Source organism: Miniopterus schreibersii (genome assembly GCF_964146895.1).
Source record: "Miniopterus schreibersii genome assembly, chromosome: 20".
NCBI classification, from domain to species: domain Eukaryota; kingdom Metazoa; phylum Chordata; class Mammalia; order Chiroptera; family Miniopteridae; genus Miniopterus; species Miniopterus schreibersii.
In genome coordinates this window covers 4,420,586-4,435,965 of record NC_138122.1, presented here as the reverse complement: position 1 = coordinate 4,435,965, position 15,380 = coordinate 4,420,586, and the positions used below count along the sequence as shown (strand labels likewise).

Genomic DNA, 15,380 nt, shown 5'->3' with positions numbered 1-15,380 from the left:
GGTACCCTGAGGCCAGCCACCTCTTGCCTGGGCCCTGTGGGCCTTTGCAGTGGGGTGGGGTGTTAGGCAGTCATCAGGGTGGAGCCAGTAGAGTTCATCAGGCTAAAATAGATTAAGATTTGGTCTCCTGGAAGGAGAGCTCTGCCCGGGAATGGTTGCACCTGCCAGGTGTGTGGGAAGACATCCCTTGCACTGAAACCACACAGCTCAGCCTCTGCTTGTGTGATTCTGGCAACCCTGAGCTTGCCTGGAATTCCTCGAGAGCTTTTCAGAAAGACTGCAGTGCGGGCCCAGTCTGGCCACCTCCAGCTGATTCCCCAGCTGTGTGTTAGCTTGGCAGGGAGGGGCCTCAGGAAGTCGGCCTGGTGGTCCTTGTGCAGCTCCCAGGCTAATGCCATGGGGTGGGCTCAACACAGGAACAGTTACAGTGTCTAGCATGCAGGGAAAACAACCCTCGCCCTGAAGCCACACAACTCAGCCTCTCCCTGTGGGTCTCTGGGTGCCCTGATCTTGCCCAGAATTCCTTGAATAGCTTTTCAAGGGAAAGTGCAATGCAGGCCTAGTCTGGCTGCTGGCAGCAGATCCCAGAGCCTTATGGGAGCTTGGCAGGGCAGGGCTAGTGTAGCTCACCAGGCTGATGCCAGAGGGGAGTGCTCGAGCAGGAAAGAAGGTGTCTGTGGGCCATGTGGAAGAGGGACTCAATATAGGGACAATTGCAGCTGTCCTTCCAGCCCTCTCCTAATAGCCACCCAACTCAGTCTCTCCCTTTATGACTCCAGTCCCCTCTGAGCTGCTGTCCCTCTGCTGGAGCCCAGGGTGAGTGCCCATGAATGAGATTTTGTTTGCTGGTCCTTTAAGGGAATGCCAGGACTCCTAGCAGACTCCCATCTCACCTGGCAGATGGAACACCCACTGGTTTTCACAGTTGGTATTATATGGGGTCCTCTTCCCAGCACTGGTGCTCTGGGCTGGGGAACTCAGCATGGGGTTGAGACCCCTCACCCCTCAGGGGGAATCTCTGTAGCTGAGTCATCCCTCCGGATCCTCAGCCGCCACACATGGGTGCAAGGCCAGCCCTTTTTGCATCTCTGCCCCTCCTACCAGTCTCTATGTGGCTTCTGTAAATACTTAGTTATAAGATTTCTATTCAGCTGGTCTTCTGCTGGTTATCCAGGTTGACTTTTCTGTAATTTAGTTGTAATGTTGATGTGCTCCAGGGAGGAGGCGGGCGTAACTTCTACCTACTCTGCCATTTTTGAATCCTTTAAATGATGTACTTAATAGACACTATCAGTCAGTGGCTGATAGTTTGGTTCAGACCTGGCTTTGAGTTGTGTCTCTGGACTTACCCACAATGTATCCTTTGAGCCTCAGTTTCTCCGTGGGGATTTGCAGTCAGGTCTTTGTGTATCCCAAGCGGATTCTTTCAGTGCCAGCTTTGCATATGACAAGGTTGCAGTTATAGAAGGTGCTATCCAGGTAGAGCAGGGAGGCACTTAAAGCTGGAAGGAGCCCGGCCAGGTGTGGCTCAGTGGTTGAGCGTCGACCTAGGATTCAGGCGATCAGGGTTCGATTCCCGGTCAGGGCACTTGCCCAGGTTGCCGGCTTGATCAGTGACTCTCTCATCATTGATGTTTCTCTCTCTCTCTCTCCCTCTCTCCCTCTCCTGTCCTCTCTCTGAAATCAATAAAGATATATTTAAAAAAAAAAAAAAGCTGAAAGGAGCCTGGTGATCATGGTGTTGAGAAGGAGGGGAGAAACCAGAGGTGTGATGGGTGAGGGGAGCATGGCTGACTCGGAAAAATGTGAGAGGCATGAGTTCCTCATCTGCTGTATTCAGTTTTTCTGACTTGTTTTCTTATTGTCTGACAGTATTTTATTTGGTTTGTTTTTAGACAAATATGCCCATTATGGTTATGGAATTCTGGGTCGGCTGGTTCGACACATGGGGAGATAAACACATGGTTAAAGACGCCCGCCGTAAGTGTTTCCCAGTGTCTGAATCAAATGGAGACCCCCTGAGTGACAGGTCATTCACACATTTCTCTGCTGGTTAATCAGCTCATTCAACCGGGACTGTTAATTCAACACATATTACGTACAGGGACATAGCTAGGCCCAAAGGTGCACTGGAGAGTAAAAATTACCTGGTTCCTACTCCCAGGGAGTTTGTACTTTAGTGGATCTGACAGATAATTAAAACAATCAATATCTGACAAATGCTTTGAATCAGTCAGAGGAGGCAGTGATGGAAAAGACAGGGACAGAGCTGCAGGGGCATCAAGGGAGTCACAGAGGGTCTCTGAAAAGATGACGTCTCTGAAGAAGGCGATGCATTTGCCAAAAGTCTTAACCATCCCTGGAAAGTGTGCAGGCCATTGCTAGGGAGTCGCCGAATGCGTGGTCGTAATCATCAGGACAAGACAGCCGCGATGGCTGAGGGGGGCGACCCTGGAGCCAAAGGGGCAGGATTTCAATCCCAGCTCCGCAGCACTAGCCACATGACCAGGCAGCTTTCCTTCCCTCTGAGTGTGTGTTATCATCTGCAAACGGGGACTGTCATGCAACTTGTCTCACAGGGTTGTTGTGAGGATAAATGCAGCAACCCACGCAAACCCTCAGATCCGTGCCTGGCAGGTGTTGTTCATGAAAGTATTTTGTGGCTAAAGATATTTTGCAATCGCTATTATGAAAACAAGCTCCCTTGTGCCTGAAGGAAAGAGAACCCTGGAATTGTACCGAGCAACTGAGAAAAGCCTGCTTTGGCCTGAAAAGTAGATCCCCCCTCCCCCCCGAAAACACCCTCTCTCTGATCACTTGTACCTCAGGCACTATGACGTGTTTCTTACATATATTCTCTCAGTAATTAATTCTCTCATCAGTCCTATGATGTAGTTAGTAGGAATGTGGCCCTTCATTTAACAAATATGGAAGAAGAGGCTGTGAGAGAAAACAATATGCCGTCCAAGGTCATAGAGACAGTGAAGGGCACAGCCAGGGGTGAACCACATCTGACTTTGCACCACCCCGCCTTCCATTACGGCCCCTGGAAGGACCTTCATACCTGTTAAATCATGGTGACAAACCAGAGTTTCTGTGGCTAAAGACAGAGCAGCCACTGTGGACTGTTGAAGGGGATCTAAACCAGGGTCCCCAGAGATATTTCCCTAGGAGGTAGTAATAAGGGGATGCTAATTATTTATACAACTTCAGAGAACATAATGAACATTAGCTGTTTAAGTGATATAAGGGTTCTTAGGCTATTATCTAATATATATAGTTAGGAGCCCAGTTATGTCCATACTCTGAGAAAATTAACTTTTTATAAAGGCTCTAGGAAAGAAGACGTGCTTGCTGGGGTAGTTCTGGCCCATCCTGCCTATTTTCTGGTTAGAGTCTTAGTGGAGTTGAAGGACAAAACAATTGAATGGATTGGGGAGTGGGACTGAGAATGATAAAATTTCACCAGTGACTTCTGTCTTCTCTTAATTTTTTTTTTTTAAATTTCATTAAAAAAAAATATCTTTATTGATTTCAGAGAGTGGAAGGGAGAGGGAGAGAGAGAGAGAAACATCACTGATGAGAGTCATTGATCGGCTGCCTCCTGCACGCCCCCGACTGGGGATCGAGCCCGCAACCCGGGCACGTGCCCTGACTGGGAATCGAACCCCGATTGCCTGGATCCTAGGTCGATGCTCAACCGCTGAGCCACGCCTGGCCAGGCTTAATTTTTTTTATTAGTGATATAAAATGTTTATTTGTTTTGACCCCCAATATTATTGTGTATTAGTTTCAGGTGTAAAGCACAGTGGTTAGACATTTATGTAACTTATGAAGTGATCCCCCTGATAAATCCAGTCCCCACCTGGCACCGTATATAGTTATTACAACATTATTGACGGTATTCCCTGTGCTGTACTCTACATCCCCGGGACTGTTTTGTAACTAGTCATTTATCCTTCTTAATCCCTTCACCTTTTTCACTCAGTTCCCTAACCCCCCTTCCATCTGGCAACCATCAGCCTGTTCTCTGTATCTATGAGTCTGTTTTTGTTTTGTTTGTTCCTTTATTTTCTTCTTTAGAGTCCACATATAAGTAAAATCCTATGGTATTTGTCTTCCTCTGTCTGACTTATGTCGCTGAGTATAAGATGCTCTTGGGCCATCCATATGTCGCTGATGGTGAGATTTCATTCTTTTTTATGGCTGAGTAATATTCCATTGCGTATACGCATTACTTCTTCTTTTTTCCATCGTCTTGATGACCATTCTTAGGTTGTTTCCATATCTTGTCTGTGGTAAATGCTGCTGCAATGACAGGGGTGCATATATCTTTTGAAATTAGTGGTTTTAATTTTCTCTACTTTCTTATATTTCTCCTCTACAGATGTTGAAACGACTGTGTCTAAATTCATCAGATTTAAGATCTCCTTCAACGTGTATATGTTCCATGGTGGAACCAACTTCGGTTTCATAAATGGGGCCACAAATTTTGGGACGCACAAAAGTGTTGTCACTAGCTATGGCAAGTGATCGCGGACCTGCTCCCCTCCCAGCAGAGGTGGTGCTGGAACTTACCAGAGGCTCTGAAAACATTCCGGCATCACTGGGCTCTTGCCTATAATCTATGCTGAGTATTGAGGGTTTTCTACCGATTTGACTGGCAGTGATTGCAGCAGGTGGGGCTGCCCGTGACCTAAAGTTCTGCTCCCCTCACCATGTACATGAACCCCTTGACTTGAACCTTCCGAGAGAGAGGGGTTACTAATGGTGGTTGCTGTAGGGGCATCGATAGGCACAGCTGGGCAACTAGATGAAGGAACAAGAGAGTGTCCACTAGAAAGTGAGACGGAGGATGAGCCCAGTGTCACAGCAGCCTCAGCTCCCAGGAAGGGTTGAGGGGAGTGCTCCTATATTGGCATCAGTCCCCCACAGCCTAGCCTGGGATCAGCTGGGCCAGGGGTGGGGACAATGTGTCTCCTGTCTCCCTCTGGTGGCTCTGGCCCATCTCATGCCAGAAGCGCTGAGACAGGGCCTGCTGTGCAGGGTTGCCTGCCAGTGACAGTGCCCTGGTGTCTTGCAGACTATGACGCTGTGCTGACGGAGGCCGGGGATTACACAGAGAAGTATTTCAAGCTTCGAAAACTCCTTGGGTCCGTCTTAGGTACTCAGCAACCCTTTTCGCTTGAGAGCGGGCCCTCCTCAGGTGTTGGCAGGGAGCGGAAAGGGAAGGGTTTCCTCTGTGGGCAGAAGTGCAGTGAAGCGCTTCAGAGCCGGGCGACTCAAGTGGAGACCAGGCTTTTCCCACATAAAAGTTGTGTGGTTTTGCAGGAGCGTCTTTAAGCCCTTTAAGCCTCAGTTCCTTCCCTGAAACGTGAAGACAGTGACGCTCGTCTCCTACAATGACTGTGAAAGTTACTATTTGTGAAGCTCTTAATATGATGTATAACATAACACCCTTACACACAATAGCAAAAACCATTCTATTTCATTTTATTTCTTTAAATAAAGTTAATTAACCATCTACTATGTGCTAGAAAGTAGGGGAACACTGGCATTGCCAACAGGCATGAGGCAGAGGCCTTGTTCCCAAAGAGCCTTCAGTCTGTTGGAGCGACACTGCCCTTCAGGGTCTGTCTGTCAGCTCTGTGCGTACAGAACGGCTGCAGCTTAGCTCTCGGCAGTTTCATCCCTCTGGGGAAGTACAGCCATGTGCCAGGACAGGACCCCTTTCTCTCGCTGGTCCTGGGACATGAGAGCTCATGCATAGGGATGGGAGGCTTGGAGAAGGCAGGAGTCGGCTCAGGCTCTTGCCCCCTGGCCCATTTTCATTGCAGCATTTCCCCTGCCCCCCTTACCCAAGCCCACTCCGAAGGCTGTGTATCCTCGTATTCGACCATCCCTGTTCTTGCCGCTGTGGGATGTCCTACGGTACGTAAGTGAGGTGAGTACTGCTGGGCACCGGGATGGGGGAAGAGCCTGAGGCCACAGAGTAGAGATTCTCTCACGGCTCTTTATTGGACGTGCTAAAACGCATTCTCTGCTTTCCCCCCCAATTTAGAACTATGGGATAAGACCCACAAGCTCCTTCTTAGTGGACTGTGAAGGGGCTTGAACTTGAATGAGTGGGGTGGGGGGAGGGGCAGAATATTAGAAGATCCTATTTCCCAGCTCAGATGAACCCTCCAGGTGGATGCTCTTGTGGGGTCTGCATGATCGTATGGGAAAGGCTCGGAGCCAGGGAGCATGAAACTGAGTTCCCGACTCATTCACCATCCACTAGGCCAAACTGGAAATTCTACAGGTCCCCGCTCTCCCTTTAAAATTCGGCTACCTGCCCTATTTTAAAGAAAAGGTGGAAATTCTTTGAAAACTGTCAACTCTTGAATTCATGTTGACTTTACCTCTTCTGTCACCATTTTAGGTAAAAAGAAGTGCCCAACACATTGTAGATGCTAAATAAATGTTTGTTTAGTGTATAATTCTTTACTCGACCTCAGTTATGTTAGAACACAGCTTTTTACTCTGTTAATTCTCATGGTTAGAGTAATTGCTCCCTCACCACCCACACCCACCCCACTCCCACTCCCACGAGAGAGTTGTCACATAGCATCTGTTTTAGCATTTCTCATGCAAAAAGCTTTGGGGATCATCAGTAGGAGGTAAAACACAAAAGACAAAAGTCTTAGGAGGAAGGACTCTGACTTATCAGCACCCTGGCTCCTGGTTCTGTCATATCTCTCTCACAGCCCGTCATATCTTATCAATCAGTCAACATGGAGAATCTTCCGATAAATAATGGAAGTGGTCAGTCCTATGGATTCGTGCTTTATCAGGCTGAGATCTGCTCTGGAGGTTTTCTCTATGCTCACGTTGAAGACGACGCACAGGTAGGGCCCGCAGGCTGTCTGTGGAGGTAAGCAGAGCATTCAGCCTAACTCTGCTATGGGGAGGGTGGGGAGTCACGGTCAACTTTACTGTTCGATAGTGTTTTTAAGCCGCTGCTAAGTGCGAGGCATTGAAAATATAAGTCAAACCAAAGGGACTTGTTTTCTGTTTTATCACAACCTAAGTCCATTGGGGCCTCCCTGCCAGCTCCCAGCCATCTGTGAGCACCCAGGCTGGTCCCTTGCTTTGTAGTGACCCCTCCCTCCACTGCAGCCTCCCCTCCCTCTTTCTTCAGGCAGGCCAACCCGCCTGACACCAGCTCTTCTTTTTGCAGGTGTTTTTGGGGGAGACAAGGATAGGAACTCTGGGTTATAGTAATGACAACTTGTACGTTCCTAAAGTCAAGGTATGTAATCCAAGAGTCTGCTGCTAGACCTCCAACTCAAATGCTAACACAACCTGGCTCTGAGAGAGCCTGCCTCTGCTCTCCGCTAGGGCCCCTTTGTATCGCTTGTCACTCAGGGTCCCAGGGGGAGTGTTTCTTTAGAACTATGTGCGCGATTGCCCCTCCCAGGCCCAGATACACCAGGGGCTGCGGTGTAATACGCGCTTCGGTGTGAGCGGCATTTCCCCATTAGGGCCAAGTCAGCCATCAGCCTCGGGTGGGGTCTCTGTTCCAGGCACCGCCGGCCTCTGCCCTTCCTGAGGCGGACCAGCAGGGCAGGGAGAGGCTGAGTGTGGAGCAGCCACAACAGGGTCCTTGAGGCGGGAGGACGCTGGGCTCAGGGGCTTCCTTGTCTCCCACTGGCTTCCTTTCCAGCTGGGTCTCCGAGGAAAAGGTGGGTTCTAGAGTAACCCCCCTGCCTGACCGTAGGTTCCATGAACTGGTCTGTCCCAAACAGGAATGCCAGCTCCTGAGGATCCTGGTGGAAAATCAAGGACGAGTGAATTTTTCCCGGAAAATTCAAGACCAGCAAAAAGGTGGGCTCTAGGCCTGAGGAATGGGCTGAAATTCCTCGTCATGGACCCCAGGCCTGGGGCTACGTCGGAGCTGGGAGGAAAAAGCGAGGCCCTTAGGCGGTGGGTGGCTGAGGGCAGGACCAAAGGGGCAGCGTCCTTCCCGCTTTCCTGCCCTGCCCCCCGGCTCCGGAGCAGGGAAGGGGACAGCTGTGTCGGTGCCGGCCTGTCCTCGACAGGATCTAGGCTCCTTTAGGGAATTTCAGGAAAGCTCTGATATTCAGAGGGGGAACTTCCTCTGTAGTGTGAAAACATACAAGAAACCTTGAGTCCCAGCAAGTCAGATAAGCGTTCGCCCTAATGGCTGACCCCTTGTCACAAGGCATGTACAGCCCACATTTCTTTGTCCCTGACACTGAGTCTACCCAGTGCCTAACCGTATCTCTTTCCTACCGCCTACCTGCAGGATTAACTGGATCTGTCACCATCAATAACACTCCCCTGGAGCATTTCACTATCTATTCTCTGGAAATGAAAATGAGCTTCTTTGAGAGGTATGTTCCCACTTACTCCCAGTAGACACTTGGAAGGAGCAGGGAACTCAGATTTCAAACTCTACTTTGCAGATGAAGGGCCCGAGATTCAGAGAATTGAAGGATTGTAGAGTCTTAGGAATCAGGACTGGAAGCCCAGAACACGTCTCCCATTTATAACTTGACTGCCTCTAGTCTGACATGTCCCTCTGAAGCAGAATCTGAGTCCCTGCAGGGGAGACCTGGGGTCAGCAGTGGGACTGGAGTTGGAGAAGGGCCTTCCTCTCCCTCAGGCAGGGCCCTTTTTCCAGGCTCCGCACTGCCCCCTGGAAGCCTGTCCAAAGCAACCACTCGGGCCCTGCCTTCTATCTTGGTACCTTGAAGGCCGGCTCTTCTCCCAAGGACACCTTCCTGAGCCTGCCGGTAAGCGAGTGCCCTCCTCTCTCTGGTCTCTCAAACACCCATTCTTTCTTTTTGAAGTTATTTTGTTTGTTTTTCTTTTGTTACACCTGTTCTTTCTTAGAGAGTCTTGAGTCAAAGCCATAATGTCCCTGGCAAGAATACTTGTGGCTGTGAATTTTACTTCTCCTGTTATACCATCAATGTTGCTCATATCCTATTTCAAATCTATACTGTTAGCTTCTCTATATTTGATGTATATTCATATAAACTTTTATCAGGAAGTGTTTGTTGCTAGTAATGCTTGGTGTCTTATAGACAAATTTTTCTGATGTTTATAGAGCTATAGCCACTTCCTTTTGCTTAAAGTTTACCTATTAAATCTTTTCAATTGTTTTATTTTTGAGTGTCTTTATAGTTTAGATTATTTTATTATACATAGCACATAACTGCTTTATTTAAGATCTAGTCTTGCAATTTTTTTCTTTTAAACGGAAGTATTACAGAGACTCGAATTTCATATGTGAGACCATTTTCCTATAACGCTCTCATCTCTATCTTTTGTCTTATGGGTTTTTCTCATTTTTTCCGCTCTGAGCTTTATTTTGGAAGATTTCTTTTTTCTTAATATTCAGCTGACTAATTCTCTATTTAGCTGTATTGTCTATTTAGTTTACCTAATCTGCTATTCAAAACATCTGCTAAATTCTTAATTTTTATTCTTACATTTTTGTCGTTATAGATTTTTACTGTATAATCACAGCCTTTTTTATTTGCAAAATCATATGTTAAATTTCTTGGGTGACATTGGTTAATAGGATTCTGCGAGTTGCACGTGTACGCATTATGGTGCATCCCGTGTGCTCCCGGTGCCCGCGCGCCCTGAGGTCCGTGATTCCCGTGGCCGTGGAGCTGACTCCCTTTCTCCTTCGCCCCCCCCCCCCTGCGGCAGCCACCGTGCTGCCCCCGTGTCCAGGAGGCTTTGTGGGCGGCTCGTTTGTTTCGTGTGGCTCCTGCTCTGCTTTGTGGCCCACACGCGAGTGAAAGCGTAGGAGCCCTGTCCTGTCACCTGCCTGGTTTCGCTCAGCACGAGGTTCTCGAGATCCAGCGGTGCTTTGGAAGCGGCAGCATTTCCTCTTTTCAGTGGCTGAGGAACGTTCCCCATGGTTCGCTAACCCCTCGTCGGGGGACACCCACGTTTCCGTCGATGGGCACCCTGAATAGTGCTGCAGTGAACACAAAGCTACGTGTATCTTCCCAAATGAACGTTCCCAAGCTTTTCAGGCGGACCCAGAAGAGGGGCTGCCGGCTCCTATGGCAGCTCTAGTCGTAATTTTTAGGAGCCTCCTTACTGTTTCCATAGTGGCGGCGCCAGTTGACATTCGCACCAGCAGTGAACGAGGGTGTCTTTTCTCCACAGCCTGTCCAACACGTTAGTACTTGTCTCCTGGATAATAACCCCCAGCCTTTTTTATAGCCTCCACTTCTCTGTCACATTCTAAGTCTTCTCGTTTACCTCTCTGGACCTGCTTTCTTAGACAGTTATTTCCAAGCCTGTGATTCTTACAAACCCGCTCTCGGCATCTTCTGTGCATCTGCTTTCATCGTGTTGGTCTTCTTCATTTTTGGTATATTGCCTCCCTCCCCATCTGCTTATGTTTTCGGTGAGTGTCAGGCATGATGAGGAATGCTAGAAATAATTCAAGGCCTAAGATGATGTCAGAAGATTGATCCCCAGGTCTGGGGGTGACTAGGGACACTAGACCTACGACAGTTACAAAGACGGAAATGATGTGAATCCAGGCTTCCATGCAGTGACCGCACTACGTCTAGTTTACTCTTCTCCTAGGGTTTTCGCCCCCAGACTCCTAACCCAGAGTGTATATTACTTAATAAGGTTCCCTGTTTCCACTTTCCACTTTTGGTTCCTCTACACTTGTGAGGCTCTGAAGTTTCTGCCCAGCCTCTCGGCCACCTCTTTCTGAACAAGCAGATCCTCTAGTGGGAAGCACTGGCGCATGCATCTGCTTCAACGTCGTCTTCTCAGTTTTCTTCTAGATTTTGGTACTATAATTGTATTGCAAACAGATTAAAAAATTGTGTAGCTTTCTTTGCTGTTGTCAGCAGTGGTGTTCATCTCTGTTACCAAGTACTTCTATCTGGAAGCAGAACACCTACTTTTAAAAAATGTGCTATACATTTTATACATTATATATCATAGGGCAGGAACAATAGTAAAATTAGCATTAAAATGTTGGGTCCTTAGACCAGTACAGCAGGTGAAACCTCTAGAACGCGGCCCATTGCAAACTGACTTTCAGTGCCACGGAGCATCTCAGTCTTGTGCTCACTCCCCAAGTGCCTTACATTTTACGTTGGCAGTGTGAATCTTTCCCCATGTTCAAGCCCCCATCCCTTCCAGAAATGGACTCACGGATGTGTGTTTATCAATGGACGTAACCTTGGGCGATATTGGTTTGTTGGACCACAGAAAACACTTTACCTTCCTGGTGCCTGGCTTCATCCCGATGACAATGAGGTGAGTCACCGCCACCCCTCCCTTTACGTCTCGAAAATACTCAGATCTGCCTTCACCCCCAGGTTGCAAATCCCTGTGTCTTTCTCACCCTGTGATGAACAGGCTCCCCCTTTCTCACCGTTGGCCTTTCTTTTCTTCCTAGATCATTGTGTTTGAATTAAGCAACAGTGGTTCATACATCGAAACTACACATGTACCCAAGCTTTAAGACGGTGTTGTAACATTCTTTGTGGATTGTTGGAGTTCGTCTACAGGCAGTTTTTCAGGAGGAAGAGGGATGTCTAGAATATCAAACACACTGTTGTCTGCAATAGCAAATAAGTGAAAATAATACTCAATAGGGAAATTGTTATATATATTGTAGTATAATCAGATGCTGCCTATTTGTAGGCCTTAAAAAGTCTTCCAATCTTCAACGACTAACTTATGTAGTTAAAGCTTAATCCTTAACAGGTTCTTATCTCTGATTAAATGTGCCTTTAGGCAGATATGAATAAAGTAAAAACGCTGTATTTCTGCTTCTTCATACTTAGTTGGAAGTGAAGGGTCTCTGGCCTGAGAGGATAAGAATTACTGATTTCTCCATGCCAGAGTGTTTTATATGCTCATTAGCAAATTCCTGGTGTGTGTGTGTGTGTGTGTGTGTAGGAGGGGGAATGCCGGGGGAGTGAATGGTGCCTTCAGGCACTTCCCTGCAGGCATGTCTCTCGAAGGTGACATAGCGCATGACATCCAATCAGATGAGCAACAGATATTTGGTTGTTTGGTTTTGACTTGTACGCCAGCAAAGCCTGGCAGGGAGCACTCTATGTCTCCTTGCTCCCCAGCGACCTGGTAGTGGACAGATAGTAGTGAGATGAGACACATGTGCATGAGCAACCCAACCAATTCTTTCAAATGACACCTTTGAAAACGAATCACATTCTTATAATCAAAATACAGCATTTGGCCTAAATTCAAACCAGTGCACTATAACAAAATGTTATGACCTTGTTAGAAATAGTGCCTAAAAGCTTCAAGAAACGTAGCAAATAATCTGATGCCCAACAGGAGGAAGAAACCTTCTTGTTTGGGATGACGGAGGAGTCGGACTATCTCCTGCACTGATCTGAATGGCTCGTTTGCCGAAGGAGAGGTCTATCATGTACCTACACAATTCCTACACAAAACTTTACTCTCCAGGGCTCCAGACTGAAACCCACGAAATCTATGGATAAACTGTAGCCTAATAGAGAAAATCAGAAGGAATAATCGTGAAGATCATGAGAATGCGTTATATTTCAGATGCAATATTTACATCATTTCTAAACGTAACAGCCATGCAACGTATCTATCTATTTTGTAGATGAGAGAGAAAAACCCCCCACAAAGTTTAAAAAGGTGTTTGAATACATGTCTCTCTGATTCACATCTTATTTGTTACACTTAAGCTCCATAGCTGTGTCAACCTTTTCCAAATAAGAATGCAAGCTTACTGTCCAGTAGATAGCCTTCCAGTGTGCTTAGGGAAAAATGCTCACGGCCTTTTACCCAGCAAAAGTCCCTTTCAGGAAAAACAAAACAAAATACAGACCTTTCAGACAAGCAAAGGCTGAGAGATTTTACTATCAAAAGACCCACAGGCAAAGGAAATTCTGAAGCAGCCATTCTCCACTGGGTTCCATGGGACAATTAAAGCTCATGGGAAATGTTTCCAGGGATTAGTTTCTTGTTGTGTCGTTCTAGCTGCACTTTAGGGAGGTTAACTCGTTACAGAGCACAGAGCGTGGGTGCCTGAGGGAACACTGCAGCTTCAGTCTCTCAGAACACAGCTGAGAAAAGATGTTCTGAGGAATGTGCTGTCAGCAGACAGAAAGTGACCCCAGAGGGAAGGTCGGAGATTCAAGAAAACATGGAGAAAGAAAGGATGCTGAGTGGTATGCAAGTATGTGTGAACAAACACGGATTCACTAAAAATCAGCTAATTCCTAATTTGAGGTTAAAATCGGTATCAAATTGTCAGATGAAGGGGAAATGTCATGTAAGACTAGAGGGATGTGACAGCCAAAAAAGAGAGGTGGAAGCTTTCTGTAATGTTCAGGTGTTAGGTTTAGACTATCGAATATACATGTTGCTAAACTTAGCTTAACTGTTAAAAGAATGTACATAAACGCAACTTTAAAATAAGGGAATAAATAGAATTTTTAAAAAACCACAGTAAAACTCTTACCAATAAAGGGTAAAAGAGAGAAGAAGGGTGTAGAAAGATACGCACAAGTAGGAAGCACATATTAAGAAAGTAGAGAAAATACAAGTTTATCAGCAACCACAGTCAATTTTATAAACTGACCAACTCCTCTAATAAAAAGTAAAAGTTGTCAGACATGTTGGGAATAGGTTTCGACCACCGTGCTGCAAATAAAGACACAAAGAATGGAAAGGAACTGGGCCAGGCAGGCTTCACTTGTGCAGAAGCTGCGGAGCTGCCTGAGTCAGGCGTGCAGGGCAGGGGAGGCCGCGCACTAAATAACATGTTACCAAACAATTTCTGAGTTAACAATGAGATCAAGGAAGACAAAAAGATACCTTGAAACAAATGAAAATGAGAACAAAACAACCCCAAATCTTTGGGACACAAAAAGCAGTCCTAAGAGGGAAATTCATACCATAACAGGCCTATCTCAAGAAAAAAGAAAGAGCACAAATTAAAAAAATCTAATTTTAAACTTAAAGAAACTTGACAAAGTGCAACAAACAAAGCCCAAAGTGAGTAGAAGGAAGGAAATAGTAAAGATCAGAGCAGAAATAAAATAGTCTCTAAAAACCATACTAGAGATCAATGAAACCAAAAGCTGGTTCTTTGAAAAGATAAACAAGATTGACAAACCTTTAACTAGACTCATCAAGAAAAAAAAGAGAGAGAGAGGACCCAAATAAATAGAATCAAAAATGAAAGAAGGGAAGTAACAACTAACACCAAAGAAATACAAAGAATTGTAGAAAATAGGAACAACTGTATGTCAACGTATTGGACAATCTGGATGAAACAGGTAAATTCCTAGAAACATACAACTTTCCAAAACTACATGAGGCAGAATCAGTCTGAATAGACAGATTACAACTAGTGGAATTGAAGCAGTAGTAATAATAACAAAAAAACTTCCAACAAAGAAAAGTCCTGGACCAGATGGCTTCACAGGTGAATTTTACCAAACATTCAGAAAAGAAGTAACACCTATCCTTTTCCAACTCTTCCAAAAAATTCAAGAGGAGGGAAGACTCCCAACCTCTCTTCAAGAAAATGTTTTTCTTGATTTTGGAGAGCGGAAGGGTGAGAGAGATTGAAACATCAATGATGAGAGAGTCATTGATTGGCTGCCTCCTGCACGGCCCCTGCTGGGGATCAGCTGGCAACCTGGGCATGTGCCCTGACTGGGAATGGAACCATGACCTCCTGGTTTATAGGCTGACACTCAATCAGTGAGCCATGCCTGGTCAGGCCCAACCTCTTTTTATGAGGCCAGCATTATCCTAATTCCAATACCTGACAAAAACAATACAAAAGGAGAAAATTAGAGGCCAATATGCTTGATGAACATAGATTCTAAAATCCTGAAAAAACATTAGCAAACTGAGTTCAGCAAATACATTGGAAAGATCATATACCATCATCAAGTGGGATTTATTCTGGGTGTGCAAAGTTGGTACAACATCCACAAATCAGTAAACATGATACTCCACGTAAACAAAAGAAAGGGTAAAAACCACACGATCATATCAATAGATGCAGAAAAACCATTTGATAAAATCCAGCACCCATTTCTGATAAAAACTCTCAACAAACTGGGAATAGAGGGATCATATCTCAACATAATAAAGGCCATAAATGAAAAACCCATAGCCAACAGCATACACAATGGGAAAAAATTAGAAATGTTCCCCTTAAGACTGCGAACAAGACAGAGATATCTGCTTTCACCCTCTTATTCAACAGAGCACTGGAAGTCCTATCCACAGCAATTAGACAAGAAGAAGAAATAAAAGGCATCCAAATTGGAAAGGAAGAGCTAACACTGTCATGATTT

At 46.1% G+C, this 15,380-nt stretch overlaps 1 protein-coding gene across 1 annotated transcript in view; it reads left to right on the top strand.

Annotated features, from left to right (window-relative positions):
- Positions 1–11,696, top strand: part of GLB1L3 (galactosidase beta 1 like 3) — a gene marked incomplete at its 5' end in the record, with an annotated part of 33,511 nt that extends 21,815 nt beyond the window's left edge. The window contains 11 exons of the mRNA XM_081122758.1: positions 1,896–1,980; positions 4,388–4,525; positions 5,084–5,164; positions 5,838–5,944; positions 6,750–6,890; positions 7,223–7,294; positions 7,791–7,869; positions 8,312–8,399; positions 8,690–8,801; positions 11,200–11,316; positions 11,459–11,696. Coding sequence (XP_080978884.1) covers positions 1,896–1,980; positions 4,388–4,525; positions 5,084–5,164; positions 5,838–5,944; positions 6,750–6,890; positions 7,223–7,294; positions 7,791–7,869; positions 8,312–8,399; positions 8,690–8,801; positions 11,200–11,316; positions 11,459–11,524 — 1,086 coding nt within the window. The 3' untranslated portion in view covers positions 11,525–11,696. The remainder of the gene's footprint in view (positions 1–1,895; positions 1,981–4,387; positions 4,526–5,083; positions 5,165–5,837; positions 5,945–6,749; positions 6,891–7,222; positions 7,295–7,790; positions 7,870–8,311; positions 8,400–8,689; positions 8,802–11,199; positions 11,317–11,458) is intronic.
- Between the last annotated feature and the right edge of the window lie 3,684 nt (positions 11,697–15,380).